The sequence below is a fragment of the Orussus abietinus genome, unplaced genomic scaffold, assembly GCF_000612105.2.
Source record: "Orussus abietinus isolate OABI.00-Male unplaced genomic scaffold, Oabi_2.0 scaffold484, whole genome shotgun sequence".
Lineage (NCBI taxonomy): Eukaryota > Metazoa > Arthropoda > Insecta > Hymenoptera > Orussidae > Orussus > Orussus abietinus.
Genome location: NW_019394654.1, coordinates 36328 through 50997, shown reverse-complemented (window position 1 = coordinate 50997; position 14670 = coordinate 36328). Strand labels below are relative to the sequence as shown.

Sequence of the window (14670 nt, the reverse complement as noted above, 5' to 3'; positions counted from 1 at the left end):
CCGTCTGGTCTAGTCGAAGCTTGAGGAGCTTCTCGAAGAGTTTCCCTAAGACGGAGAGGAGGCAAATCGGGCGATACGATTTCGGGTTCTTCTCGTCCTTGTCCTCTCCCTTCAGAAGAATTCTGAGGGATGCCTCCTTCCAGGTAGAGGGAAAGACGCCCCAACGAAGGCACCCGTTGAAGAGGCGCGTAATTTCTAATGGGATGACGGCAAAGACCTCCTGGAGCACTTTGATCTCAATGAGGTCGGGCCCAGGGGCCTTGCCGTTCTTAAAGGACAATAGAGCACGGCCTTCTTCCTCCTCCGTGAAAGGGGCATCGGCCGTGTCCGGTGCGACGCGTGCACCTCTCCTGACCTCGATTTGGTCAGGAGTGTCGACGCCTGGAAGATCGTCTGGGACGTGCGCATTCAGGAGGGCTTCGGCTGTCTCCCTAATGGAGTGGGTGTATCCCTCGCAACGCCGGATCGTGCTGAGCACTTTCTCAACGCGGAGCTTTCCAGCCTGGAGCTTGTATGCGAAGCCCCAGGGCTCCGCGTTGCCGTGCTACGTGACAATGTCCCGCCAGCTCTGGAGCTTGGCCCTCTTCACCTCCCGGCTGTACAACCGCAGCGAAGTACGTTATTTGCGCAGAATCGGAAGGCGTTCGGGCCGTCCCCTTGCCCTCTGGTATGCCCGTCTTCGACGGTACGCAAGCCTCTTCAGGAGGGTCAGTTTGGCAGTCCACCATGGGTTGGACTTTCTAAAGCGCCTGACTCGAGGCATCGACCTGTTGCACGACTTGATGATTGAGTCGGCCAGGATCTTAGCCAAGGTCTCCACGTCTTCCGCGGACTCCAGGCCTAGGGGCACGAGGCGGGCGCGCGCAACCTCTGCGAGGGCAGCAGCGAACCGCTCCCAGTCGGCCCTCCTTACGTTGAACCGCCTGGTCGCGACATCGCCGCCATCGCGGCACCCCCCGGGAACCCGCAGCCCGATGTCCATGGTACCGTGGTCGCTGGTGGTCCAGTCAGCCCGGACCTCCATGAGCTGACATATTCGCCCATGGCAGGAGTTGCCAGAGTCACGTTGATGTATGACTGACCCCTCGGCGTTCAGTAGGTCGGGCCCTGGCCAGGGTCGTTGACCGCGGCGAGGCCATGCGCCTGGATGAATCGCGCGAGAGTGCGGCACCTTCCGTGCACCCTCTGGTCTTTGCCCCGGAGGGGGACTTGGCGTTGGCGTCTAGCGCAATGAGTATTCCCTTCCCCCTCAGCGAACGGAACACCATTTCGAGGTGGCTGAGGTGCTTTTCGATCTCCTCGCAGTGATGGAAATAGTGCGACACCGCGTAGAAGGAGAAGCTTGGGGCCTGCACTTCCACACAAACACAGTGTGCCGTGCTCAGCTGGGAAAGCATATTCCCTCGAGTTCAGGGTTGCGGACGGCTACCGCGGCCCAGGGGAGTTCCCGGCGCACGGCAGCCACCCTGACTCGGGTCCCTACTCCGTAAAAGGTGTGGCTGTAACCCTGCTTCCGGACGTACGGTTCCTGCAATAGCAGGACGTCCAGTCGCTTTTGGGAGATCAGCTCACTGACCTCTCGCATGACTCAAGCTGAACTTGCCGCGTTCAACTGGAGTACCCTAATTCCCATTGCTTTTAGGGACCTACCCATCGCGGCAACGGTTTCTGGGCTGTCGGAGCCGGCGCGTTCGCGCCCTGGTTGCGGGTCGCTGGGGCAGGGCTTATTTGGTTAACGGGGACTTTCCTCTGGAATTTGAACAGCACGACGCCTGACGAACATGTTGCCCACTGTCTTCTTATGATGTCTATCCCCGTGTAGGGTCACCGTGCAGGACTTAGCCGGATTTACCCGGAGACCGCACTTCGCTAGATGGTTGTTAGCGTGGTCCAGAAGATGTTGAAGGCCTGCACGGGTGTTCGCCATTAACGATAAATCGTCGGTGAAGGCGGCTGCGTTGGTGGTATGTATGCCAATTGTAGCCCCCACCTCCTCCGGAAGTGATCGGAGAAGACTATCCATCACCAGGTTGAAGAGGATCGGTGAGAGGGGGTCACCCTGCTTCACTCCTCTGGTCGGGTGGAGGGGTGTTGATTCCCCCCCCCCCCCGCAGATGGTCGTCTGACCTTCTCTGTATGACCTGGTGATGTAGTCTCTCAAGAGGGCAGGGACTCCTGCTGCCCCCATGACCTCCCGGAGGGTGTCGTGAGAAACGGAGTCGAACGCCTTGGCGACATCCAGACAAGCCAGATGCAGGGACCTGTGGGACTTGTGACGGTCCCGCAGTAGCGTGTCCAGGAGGAGGACGTTGTCCCTGCAGCCATCGACGTGTTGGCGGAAGCCTCTCTGACGTGGGTCCAACTCCAGACCTCCCTCCATCCTCGTCGCCAGAATCTTGTGAAGGACCCTGGCGAGTATGGACGGGATGGAGATCAGGCGGAAGTCCCCCAGCAGAGCGGCCCCGTCCTTCTTCGGTATGAAGATCGTCCTGGATATGGCCAGATGGTGGGGCAGCCTCCCTCCGACGAGTATCAGGTTGAGGATCTTTATGATGACCTCTCCCGGCATCGCCCTGTACATCCGTGGCGTCATCCCATCAGGGCCTGACGGCACGGATACACAGGGGCGAGCCGCCTTGATCTCGTCGATGGTGACCGGTCCCCAGAGTCCGAGGCGTGGTTCCCCCTGAGGAAGATTCAGGGGGGATCCCGCCACGGGTCCTGTGAAGACTTCTCTCCAGAACGGCTCCATGACCTGTCGTGGTGGCTGCTGGTACTCCGTCACTCCTTCGAAGATTGCCGCCAGGCATCTGGATCTGTTTTTGGTCCACACTTTCTGCGTGAGAGCACACGCCGCTCGCCTTTGTTGGCGGCGGTTTGGCTCTGGTGGTGGTGGCCGCTGACGTCTTAGACTCCTCTGTCTAGGTGGTGGAAAGACTTCGAGGAGGTAAGACGTCAGTCGTGCTCGTGTGACCATAGGATCCAGAATGCCGGCGGCGTCCACGATTTCCTGCAGCCTGCGAGCCTGAAACCCTTCCGTTTCCAGAGGTGAGAGAGTGCAGGGCCGCCACAATCGGGAGATGATCTCCCTCAGGGGGCTGCTCATCTACCTCCTCGGGGTTCGGGGGTGGTACGGCTCGGGCTGCTCGGAGTTCGCGGACTCTCCTCTGGACTGCTTCCCTGTATTCCGGACGCTGCCGCTGCTTCTTTATGGCCTCCACCGTTCTGCCAGGGAAGCGCTAGTGAAGTTCCATGTTGAGGTGGCGGATCTGTAACATGACAAACTCTGCTTCCCTGGTGGCCATGATGGTGATCTCCTCCTCCGTCCAGGGCGCTCGATGGTGTTGAATGGCCGCCACGGTACGCCTGTCGTACCAGTCTGCATGCGCCCTGCGGTGGTGGACTCCTCGGCCTGTTGCGCTGGTGAAGACCCGCTCCCACCCTGGGAATTCGCAGGGGTAATCGGGCAGGGAGGGTAGTTCGGCTCTAGGGGGTTGGGGATTCACTGGTTGTGGGCGCCCAGTGGGACGCCCACGTTCATCCGAGGCATGGCTGCTGCGTATTGGGCCAGTTAGATTAAGGGTCGGAGGGGGTGGCAGCCCCTGAGACCCTTTTCCGGGACCTCTTTTAGTGCCGAAGGCACTGGCGAGCACCCAGTGGGTGAGGTCCCGGTGCATGGGAGCAAGGCAGCGAACCTCCCATGCTGCTCGCCCCCCCAACCCCCCCGAGGTTTCGTTGCGCTGATACGCTCGGAAAAATCGGGGAGTAGGGGGATCGTGGTTGTACCCTGGAGTTCCCGGTGGGGGCGAGGATCCCCTTAACGCATCGGTCCCGATGCTTGGCCCACTCGCGCTGGATGCGCGCGTAGGCTGCCCTTCTGCGCTGCCTCGAGGTGGCCGCTTCCCGTTCCTGAGGTGGTCTGCGAGGCATTCGAGCTGGCTGCCCCGGGAAGTAACGGGTCAGAAGTAACCCCAGACGCAGGAGGATCGTGTCCTTCGATGTGGTTACGGCGTCTCGGCAGATGTCCTGTAGGTCCAGCGCTGCTGAATGGTCCGGTAGGTCCTCGCGGACCCACTCGAGGAGGGCGTCCACGAGACGTCGATCCTCGTCCGGTGGCTGGGTAGGGGCCGGCTGCTGGCTGCTGGTAGGTGGCGATGGTCGTCTCCCAGGTTGTCCTCGGTCCGCTAGTCGTCTCGCCTGGGATCTGGTCCAAGGTCCGGGCGGCGGGTTGGCGGCCGTTGATGGTCCCGGCCGCGGGTCCGCTTGCTGTCCATCCCGGCTGGTTGTGGGCCCGGGCGGCGGATTTGACTGCGACGTTGGTGGTCCGGGTCGAGGATGCCACACGTGGTGAGGCGGTCCCGGCGACTCAGGAGGCGCCGGAGGAGGTGGCAGCGGCGATGGTGGTGGTGGTGGCTGCGGATGTGCTGCTGGTCGGCCTAGTTCTTCCTCGGCGAGTTGCGCCACGAGAGCGCGGTACGCCGGTGCTCGCCGCTTCCCCTTGATGGCGTCGGTACTCCTATGTGGGAAGGCTTCCCTTAGGGCTTCGTTCATAAATTGGGTGCCCTGGCGTTGGAGTTCCACTTCTCGACGCGCCATCATTCTCGTCTCCTCGTCGGTCCATCTCTGCCTGGCCGCGGGAGCGGCGACGATCTCCCGCGCATCATACCATTACGGGTGCGCTCGGCGGTGGTGCTGACCTCGCCCGTTGGCAGTGGCGAAGTCTCTTCGGCACCCTGGGTATTCACATCCGTATCGGTTGCGTAGGTCGTCAACAAGTGTCAGGTCAGCCCGGCCTGAGGGCCGGGCTCTTTCATCCGAGGCTATGTTTCGTTGGCAACCCCCAGGGCCCGAGGTGGCCGACTCCGAATCTGTCACCCCCCTAGGGGGGTGTCCGGCGGGACCACGAGGAGGTTAGAGTCGGCCCGCGGTGGGAGAGGCTAACCGACCGAGGCCATGCAAAAGGTGCCTAAAACGCATCCACACCCCAGCAACCATGACTTCTCACCACTATCCATCGCATGTCGGCGCCCCGCCGTCGAGCCGTGTCATAAGATCAGAGTGAGCTACGTCCCGGTTGGCCGGTAGGCCGCACCGGCGCGGCGAGAGGAGATCGGGCAGGGGGGAGGCCTAGGAGGTAATCCGGCCTCGCGCATTGTTTGCTTCAATGCTCGCATTGGTTGCCTCGATGCTCGCGCATTGATTTCTCGTTGTGTCAGGGCATAGTCCTCCCTCTCCGCGCGCATGGGGCCCCGGCGCCAGTCGGCTGCTCACCGCTCCCGCCTGTGGATCGTACCAGGCTGACACTAACAGCCCCGGCCGCGGGCTCTCACGCTCCTTAATACTTCCACAGGGACGGGGCAGACATGAACACCGTCCAGCGGCAGGATGGTTCCCCATGCACGTTCACAATCTCCTCTCGTCACGCAAGCGTACCCGCCACCTCGGGTCGCTATCATCCAGTGGTCCATGCCACGGCCAGGTGTCCAATCCCTAAGGCCAAGTAAGTATTAAGCTTCTGTTCCCTTGCTCGACAAACAGAAAGAAAAAATAAACTCGAACAGGACTATAGCAATACCCTTGTCCTTCCAAAACGAGACGCTCGACATTTGTACGATAGATAGTAAGCAAGAGAGTCATAGTTACTCCCGCTGTTTACCCGCGCTTGCTTGAATTTCTTCATGTTGACATTCAGAGCACTGGGCAGAAATCACATTGCGTTAACACCCGCGAGGGCCATCGCAATGCGAGCGTGCGCGCGCACGCGCACCCCCTCGCGGGCGATGGGCCGCATGATCATCGGCGGAGAGTGGGACCTACCCCTTTCGGGGAGGCGGCTGGGTTAGCCGAGACGCCCCGTTACCAGCGGGGGCCGCAAGTAGGCGGAGCCGCCGGCCGAAGCCCGGTCCTTATCAGGGTTAGGCATAGCCCTTTTTCGTCTAGGCAACGCTGCACCTGCAAACCACAATAATAAATCTACGTCCTCGCCTGGAAGATGGTCTGGGACGTGCGCATTCAGGAGGGCTTCGGCTGTCCCCCTAATGGAGTGGGTGTATCCCTCGCCACACAGGATCGTGCCGAGCACGTTCTCACCGCGGAGCTTTCCAGCCTGGAGCTTGTATGCGAAACCCCAGGGCTCCACGTTGCCGTGCGACGTGACAAAGTCCCGCCGGCTCTGGATATTGACCCTCTTCACCTCCCGGCTGTACAGCTGGAGCGAAGTACGGCATATGCGCAGCAACGGAAGGCGGTCAGGCCGTCCCCTTGCCCTCTGGTACGCCCGTCTTCGACGGTACGCAAGCCTCGTCAGGAGGATAAGTTTGGCAGTCCACCATGGGTTGGACTTTCTAAATCTCCTGACCCGAGGCATCGACCTGTTGTACGTCTCGATGATTGAGTCGGCTAGGGTCTTAGCCATCTCCACGTCTTTCGTGGACTCCAGGCCGAGGGCACCGAGGCGAGCGCGCGCAACCTCTGCGAAGGCAGCAGCGAACCGCTCCCAGTCGGCTCTACTTACGTTCAACCGCCTGGTCGCGGCATCGCCGCCATTGCGGCACCCCCCGGGAACCCGCAGCCCGATGTCCACGGCACCGTGGTCGCTGGTGGTCCAGTCGATCCGGACCTTCCATGAGCTGACATATTTGCTCATGGTAGGAGTCGCCAAGGTCACGTCGATGTATGACTGATCCCTTTGTGTCCAGTAAGTCGGGCCTTGGCCAGGATCGTTGACCACAGTGAGGCCATGCGCCTGGATGAACCGCGCGAGAGCGCGGCCCCTTCCGTCCGCCCTCTGGTCCTTGCCCCAGAGGCTCGCCAACTTGGCGTTGGCGTCTAACGCAATAAGGATTCCCTTCCGCCTCAGCAAACAGAGCACCATTACGTGGTGGCTAAGGTGCTTCTCGATCTCCTCGCAGTGCTGTAAATAGTGCGACACCGCGTAGAAGGAGAAGCTTTGGGCCTGCACTTCCACACAATCACAGTGTGCCGTGCTCAGCTGGGAAAGCATATTGCCCTCGAGTTCAGGGTTGCGGACGGCTACCGCGGCCCAGGGGAGTTCCCGGCGCACGGCAGCCACCCTGACTCGGGTCCCTACTCCGTAAAAGGTGTGGCTGTAACCCTGCTTCCGGACGTACGGTTCCTGCAATAGCAGGACGTCCAGTCGCTTTTGGGAGATCAGCTCACTGACCTCTCGCATGACTCAAGCTGAACTTGCCGCGTTCAACTGGAGTACCCTAATTCCCATTGCTTTTAGGGACCTACCCATCGCGGTAACGGTTTCTGGGCTGTCGGAGCCGGCGCGTTCGCGCCCTGGTTGCGGGTCGCTGGGGCAGGGCTTATTTGGTTAACGGGGACTTTCCTCTGGAATTTGAACAGCACGACGCCTGACGAACATGGGCAATGCCCCGTCGCGGCTGCCGTCCGAGACAACCGCCAGCGCTGGGACGCCCGATTTGAGAGAGAGGGCAAGTGCCCTCGAGACCGACCGGGTGCACAGACGTCCGACAGGGGCTGCGACGTCGCTGGCGACGGCTCCGCAGCGCACCGACCCTGAGGAACGGGCCGGCGCACGTCCCCCCCCCCTCAGCGCTGGTGCTGAAAAGTAGTAAGACATTTTTATTAGTAAATATCCATTTTCGCCCCAGGGCGTGCCCCGGCCTCCACGGACCGTCAAAATGGCACCCGACAGTGGCCCCGGCCCCTGGGCACGGCGGCGGTGCCGGGTGAGGAAATCGCCCCGAGGTATAGTCCAACCGCCCGGTCCGGTTGGGTGTCTCCCCCCTGGCACCTATCCCCCCACCAGACGAAGAATCAGTGCTCTGGGGGGTGTTCTCACCCACCTCGCCGAGCGAGTAGGCTCGCCCTACGGTCGACGGCCCTTATGAAAGCAGGGCTTGTTAGGCCACGCCACCGAGCTGATTGACGGGAGGAGGGCTATTCCCCCCGCCGCCCATCTAGCCGCATAAGGGACCAAAGAGGTGTGTTGGGTACGGCCCGCCGCAGCGGACTTTCCCCTCAACCCCCAGGATCCCCGTCTCCAACGACACGGGTCGCCCCACACGGCAAATGTGGAGGAGGGGTGCACAGTCCCTCCGGATTGACGTGCCGCGCCTGGAAATAAGAATTTATTAGAGGGGGGGGGTAGCTGAGGAGGTATTAGGGTAGGCAGAGTGGGTAGGGGCGGGATGAAGGTAGGGGAGGTGTTTGTTGGGGGAGTTGGGGTGCTTCGCCGCGCCGGTCCAAGCACAGCAGGGGTCGGGCCAGCCCGGGCAGAGGGGGGGGGGTTGTGTGGTTGGCCTTGGTTAGGGTTAGGTTGGGTTAGGGTTGGTTTTGTGCGAGTTAGGATTAGGTTGGGTGCGGAGCTGTCGCTGGAGGTCCTGGAAAAGGGAAAGGTATATTAGATACCTGAAAAATAAAAAGGGTGATTACGCGGGGGGTCCCGGTTCCCACGCGGGGGGCCCGAGACATTCGAACGGCTATGTGTTGTCTTCACCGGAGTCATGCTCCTCGGATGCGTAACATTCCGCATGGGTCGCGTCGACACGGCTGCGGGCGTGAAGGGGAGCGGTGATTAGCCTTGCCTGTTAGCCTACCCCAGTCCCCTCCCGCAAGGCGGGAGGGGTCCGGGGCGTTTTCCGGCTCACACCACGAGGAGGTAGGCATAGGCACTTCAGGCGAGGTCTACTCTCAAACGAATACTCACTTGACACTTGCCCGTTCGTGAGCCAGTAGAGACGGACAGAGGGAATCTCGTTAATCCATTAATGCGCCTCACTAATTAGATGACGAGGCATTTGGCTAAAATTCGTCTGCCTTCAGACTCCTTTATTGCCTGTACAATTTCGTTTCACTTAATCCTAGAGGAAGCCGCGTCACAATCTCGTACAGGGACCCGGGAGGAGGGCTAACGCGTTATACCTGTAGGGCAGGTGGCACCCGGAAGGAGGGAGTCAAGTCACCCTTCCTGCCTAACCTATCCCCGCTCTTCCCGGTACGAGGGGTCTTACGACTGATGTTGTGTTGGTGAAGGTCCGGAAGGCGGCGTACGTTTCTATGAGGACCCTGGTGGGGATGACCGCCAAGACCCTGATATCGATGATTGCTCGTCGGCGCAGGTCCTCGGCTGAGTTTCTACTCCAGACTCCCCTCCAACTCAGTGTGACCGGGAGGTGGTCCACCGTTTCGGCTCCTGTGAGACGACGGACTTCGTCATCGAGCCCAGGGGTGTCAGCGTAGTACCTCCTCTTGATTCTGTTGGCAGTATCAAGGGGGGCCTGTTCGCTGACTATCTGAGCATCGATGACCACCGCCTGTCTCCCCAGGGCCGCCACGAGGTCCGGCTTTCTGAGTCTGGAGGGGGTCCGGAGGTGGGGTTCCTCATGGTCCGTGTACCCCTGACGTCGGAGGTTCCTTGCGATGTACTTGGTGATGGTGTTGTGCCTGGATATCCTGGCTCCGTGTGTTCGGTGGCAGTGCTGCACCACGTGGTTTACGGTCTCCGAGTGGAGGCATCCCCCACGGCACAGCCTGTCCTGCCTCCTTCCACGGGTGGTTCGTACCAGGGTGGGAAGGGCACCAATCCTCGTCTTAACGGCGTGGATGTAGTCCCGCCCATGGAGGAGGCGTGTTCCATCACCAAACTACCGATGTTGTGGAACGGAGGATGAGTCCTTCAGAGCAGCTCCGTCGACCGATGTGTGCAGCCTCTCCGCCCACATCCGATGGAAGTCGTTGGAGGTGGTCCGAAGCTGTCCTTTGTCCATCAATCTTCTCGTACATCGCAAGACCTCCGCTGTCAGGTAGTTGTCGTCCGGAGCAACGCCCGACATCCGCTATGGAATGATTCCCATCCCTCCCCGCAGATGGTCGTCTGACCTTCGTCGTAAGACCTGGTGATGTAGTCTCTCAGGGGAGCATGCACTTCTGCTGCCCCCATCACCTCCCGGAGGGCGTCGTGAGAAACAGAGTCGAATGCCTAGGCGACATCCATACAGGCCAGATGCAAGGATCTGTGGGACTTATAACGGTCCCGTAGAAGCGTGTCCAGGAGGAGGGCGTTGTCCCTGCAGCCATCGACGTGGTGGCGGAAGCCTCTCTGCCTTGGGTCAAATTCCAGACCTCCCTCCATTCTCGTCGCCAGAATCTTGTGAAGGACCCTGGCGAGTATGGACGGGATGGAGATCAGGCGGAAGTCCCCCAGCAGAGCGGCCCCGTCCTTCTTCGGTATGAAGATCGTCCTGGATATGGCCAGATGGTGGGGCAGCCTCCCCCCGACGAGAACCAGGTTGAGAATCCTGATAAGGATCATTTCCGGAACCGCCCTGTATATCCGTGGCGTAATCCCATCAGGGCCTGACGCCACGGATACACAGGGCCGGGCCGCCCTGATTTCGGCGAGGGTACTGGCCCCCAGAGTCCCGGGCGTTGTACCCTCTGAGGAAGATTCAGGGTGGACCCCGCTACGGGACCCGTGAAGACCTCTCTCCAGAACGGCTCCATGACCTGTCATGATGGCTGCTGGTACTCTGTCACTCCCTCGAAGATCGCCGTCAGGCATCTGAATCTTTTCTTTGTCCACGCCTTCTGCGTGGTGGCATATTCCGATCGCCGGCGTTGCCGGCGATTCGGTTGAGGTGGTGGTGGTGGCTGACGCCTCCGGCTTGTCTGCCTTTTTGGAGGAAATACCTCTAAGAGGTATGACGTCAGCCGTGCCCGTGTGATCACAGGATCCAGAATGCCCGCGGCCTCCACGATTTCCTGCAGCCTGTGAGCCTGAAATTCCTCCGTCTCCAGAGGAGGAAGCGCGAGAAGGGCCGCCACAATCGATGATCTCTCTCAGGGGCTCTTTCGTCTACCTCTTCGGGGTCTGGAGGTGGTTCAGCTCGGGCTGCACGGAGTTCGTGGAGTCTTCTCTGGACCGCCTCCCTGTACTCCGGACGTTGCCTTTGTTTCTTAATGGCCTCCATCGTTCGGCCAGGGAAGCGTTCATGGAGCTCGAGGTTGAGGTGGCGGGCCCTTTGTAGGACGAGCTCCGCTTCCCTGGTTGCGAGGATATATGTCTCCTCCGCCGTCCACTGCGCCCGGTGATGATGTGTGGCCGCCATGGTACGCTGGTCGTACCAGTCCGGGTGTACTCGTCGGTGGTGGACTCCTCGTCCGGTTGTGCTGCTGAAGACCCTCTCGCAACCAGGAAACTCGCAGGGGTAATCGGGCAGGGCGGGCGGTTCGGCTCTAGGGGGTTGGGAATTCGCTGGGTGTGGACGTCCTGTGGGACGTCCACGATCATCCGAGGCTTGACTATGCGTTATTGGGCCAGCTAGAGTTGAGGGACGGAGGGGGTGGCAGCCCCTGAGACCCTTGTCCGGGACCTCTTTAAGTGTCGTAGACACTGGCGAGCACCCATTGGGTGAGGTCCCGGGTGCATGGGAGCAAGGCAGCGAACCTCCCATACTGCTCGCCCCCCAACCCCCCCGAGGTTTCGTTGCGCTGATACGCTCGGAAAAATCGGGGAGTAGGGGGATCGTGTAGAGGGGCCTGAGTGCTTTATCGAACCATAAGAGTGGGGGATGAACCCCCCCCCCCCAGCCGGGAATCGAACTCGGACCCCTCAAGTAGGGAGGTAGCACTCAGACCACTCGACCACGAGCTGTAAATCGATATATTTCACCCGCCCCCCCTGTACAGTGGTGTTATATATAGGCATATTCCATATTTACATGGGGTATGGATCTATTGTACATTGCCCTAACTCGCGTACAAGAACGGGATGAAGTTCGTATGCCTGAGGCGGCAGGCAGCACCTGGGAAAGCGTTGACATCCCTTACAGCCGATGCCGATGCGGTCCAGCCGGCGTTGCGCCACCGCCGTGGAGCGGTTGAATCGCCTCCAGATGGCAAGCCCTCCGATAAGCACCTGGGTGGATAGGAGGGGCAGGTGTTTCCGGCGCAGAACTCCGATGTTCGTTAGCTGCGCAGCAGACGCCCCGCTCCATACGCCTCGCCATGACAGCGTAATGGAGCCGAAGGTGATGGTCCTGCAGTGAGGACTCGCTCGGAGGGTCCCGATGACGTCGTTGTTCGATGAGTAGTAGGCGGCCTTCCGAGTGTGGGCCCGGTCTAGGTCCACCTGGTCGCCTACCACCTGGGCGTCGAGGACCAGCGTGGTCTCCCCGAGTGTGGCCACGATGTCGGGTTTCCGGACACCAACTGTAGTCTTGAAGACTGGTTCCTCGGCGACGGAGTATCCGGCGCCTCGCAGCCTCCTGGCTACAAACGCAGAGACCGCGTTGTGTCTCTGAACCCTGGAGTCATGGGTTCGATGGCAAGTCTGCAGGACGTTCTGGAGCGTCTCCTGCGTTGAGCACCCTGCCCTGCAGAGTCGGTCGTGCAGGCGTCCTCTGGCGGTTCTCGAGAGGACTGGGATGGCTATGATCCTCATTTTGGTGGTATTGAGGAATTCGAGGCCAGTTAGCAGGCGGGTTGAGTTGGTCAGCCACCTGTGCTGGCCAGCTGTTCGGGCCGACTCGCGCAGGCGCGCTCCATCCACTGATGTCCAGAGCCGCTCTGCCCATCGCGTCCGTAGATCCGCCGCTGAAGTCAGGGTTCGGTTGTAAGCGGTCAGCGGGCCCCGAGTGTCAGAGGATAAGGTCAGCTGTTCACCTGTAAGCAAAGGTCAACCATTTCCCCGGAATCCCGCCGGTAGTCACTTCCCGAGGGACAGTGCAGGTTCTTGACCGGAGCCTCAGCTATCGGACTTCTTGGTGACCTCGCGACAAAATAATAATGTTCTTGAATGAACCACGGACCTTCCCGTGAATATACGCACTTTATACTCTTTAAATTTCAATCGCCGTGTAATTAGCGAATGCAATAATTATTCTCGGAGCGGTCGAAGGATGTCGTCCCTCGGTCCTGTCGCGATGTCTGCACTACTAAGCCTTTCGGGTACCAGATGATCAGCTCGCTTGGTCCCGTCACGGATCTTCCCGTGAAAGCACGAACTTCTTTTCCTTTGAATATCGGTCGTCAGGTATTTTGACCTAATAAACACCAAGGTGTAATTTCTTCTTTAACTCGACTGGTCCACCTTCCGACTGATCCGAAGTGAGAGGGTCCTCGGGTGGCCAGGATATACTCTCTCGCGGATAATTGATCTACGCGATTCTCATTAACTCGTTTATTCAATAACAATTGGATTCAAGGTCATCAACAATTAAATTCTTACGCGGCACTCGCGTACAATAACGGCGAACTTCCACGGCGTCGGATTGCGCGACATTTCCTCGCGTACTGGTCGCTTAATACAATAAGTCGTAATCTCGACTACAATTAACTCTCGGTTAATTAACAATGACGAATCTTCCACGGCGTCGGACTGCGCGACGTGTCCCCGCGTACTGGTCGTTTAATTCAACAATATTACGGATATGCCGGATCTTCCAGCAGTGATCCCACTTTTAATTCTCCGCACAATTCTTCTCAACTTTATTAACGATATATTGGGAGTTCCGACAGTGATCGACACTTATTATTCAACACTTTCTCTTATTAACTTTTTCCCCCGTATTGAGTCTGTCTGACTCGATCCGCGGCACTTAACGGCCCGGGGTCCAGCAGGCCACGCGGCGCAATGGGCCGCTCTCGACTGCTACTGGATGCGAATTCGTTGTGGGTGGCTCGCGGCCCCCTGTTTATACCCGAGGCGACCTGTCAACTTGATTGATGGGCCTAGCAACAACTAAACCGCTGATCGTACAATTTTCGTGATCAGGTCAAAGTTCACCACGTGCCCTGCTGGTTCTTTTCCCCTTGGCCGGAAGTTCGGGGAGGCCCTCGTTTAACAATGGTAACTTGTACGGGCCCCCCTCCCCTTCTTATAATTAATTCAATAATTCGCAAACGCGGATAGATACTGATATGTCGCAAACGGGGACCAATATGTCTACCCGCCGCGCTCCGAACGCACTATCTCGCTAAATCGAACATGACCGTATTCTGGGTCATTTGTTAATAATAATTTCATTAATTTCATCAGAATTTACTCGGCGACTAGGGCGTTCGTTTACATATGCTCTTATGTATCAAGCCTTAAATTTATAGAGTCGCTGGTCCAATAGTTTAGGATTTGCAGGGTCATAAATCATGACACCTGTCATCGATTTCTCGTTTAACAAATGATATCGGAGTCGTTCGCGAGGGCATTCTGTTCTCCTCGCGACGCTGAACAATAATCCGAAATTAGTTTAAAATTATCTCGACGCATTCGCGAAAGAATCGCATCGGAATGTCTGGTTGCACTATCGAAGCTTCTAGATGTCCTTGAACGGCACGTGCCGGTCGCCCCCCTTTGGGCCCGACTGCAGCGGCACGTGCCGACCTGTCAGCGCGTGATTGATCGATTTTTATTAACTCCGTTAATAATGATCGCACGACGCTCAAATTGGTCGGGTTTTACTCGTACCGGCTTGATTAATCGTATCCGCCACTTTTGGGCGCGGTCAACAATCTATCTGATTTTTAATTAACATTTAATTGCCTATATCGGCTAACAGTGCCTTAATCGCGAGACTAACGAGCCAATCGCACGGCATAAATTCGCGGGTTTGAATGCGCACGGGTTCGCCCCGCCGCGACCCTTACATTAGTTATAAAACGATTATTTAATACTCACGGCGC

At 58.9% G+C, this 14670-nt stretch overlaps 1 protein-coding gene across 1 annotated transcript; it reads right to left on the bottom strand.

Annotated features, from left to right (window-relative positions):
* Positions 1-3239: 3239 nt before the first annotated feature.
* LOC105704277 (neural Wiskott-Aldrich syndrome protein-like) lies at positions 3240-4596 on the bottom strand. The gene is made up of 2 exons (XM_023432948.1): positions 3848-4596; positions 3240-3486 (listed from the first exon to the last, which is right to left on the bottom strand). The coding sequence occupies exons 1-2, from the start codon at positions 4594-4596 to the stop codon at positions 3240-3242; spliced, it is 996 nt and encodes a 331-aa protein (XP_023288716.1).
* Positions 4597-14670: the final 10074 nt, after the last annotated feature.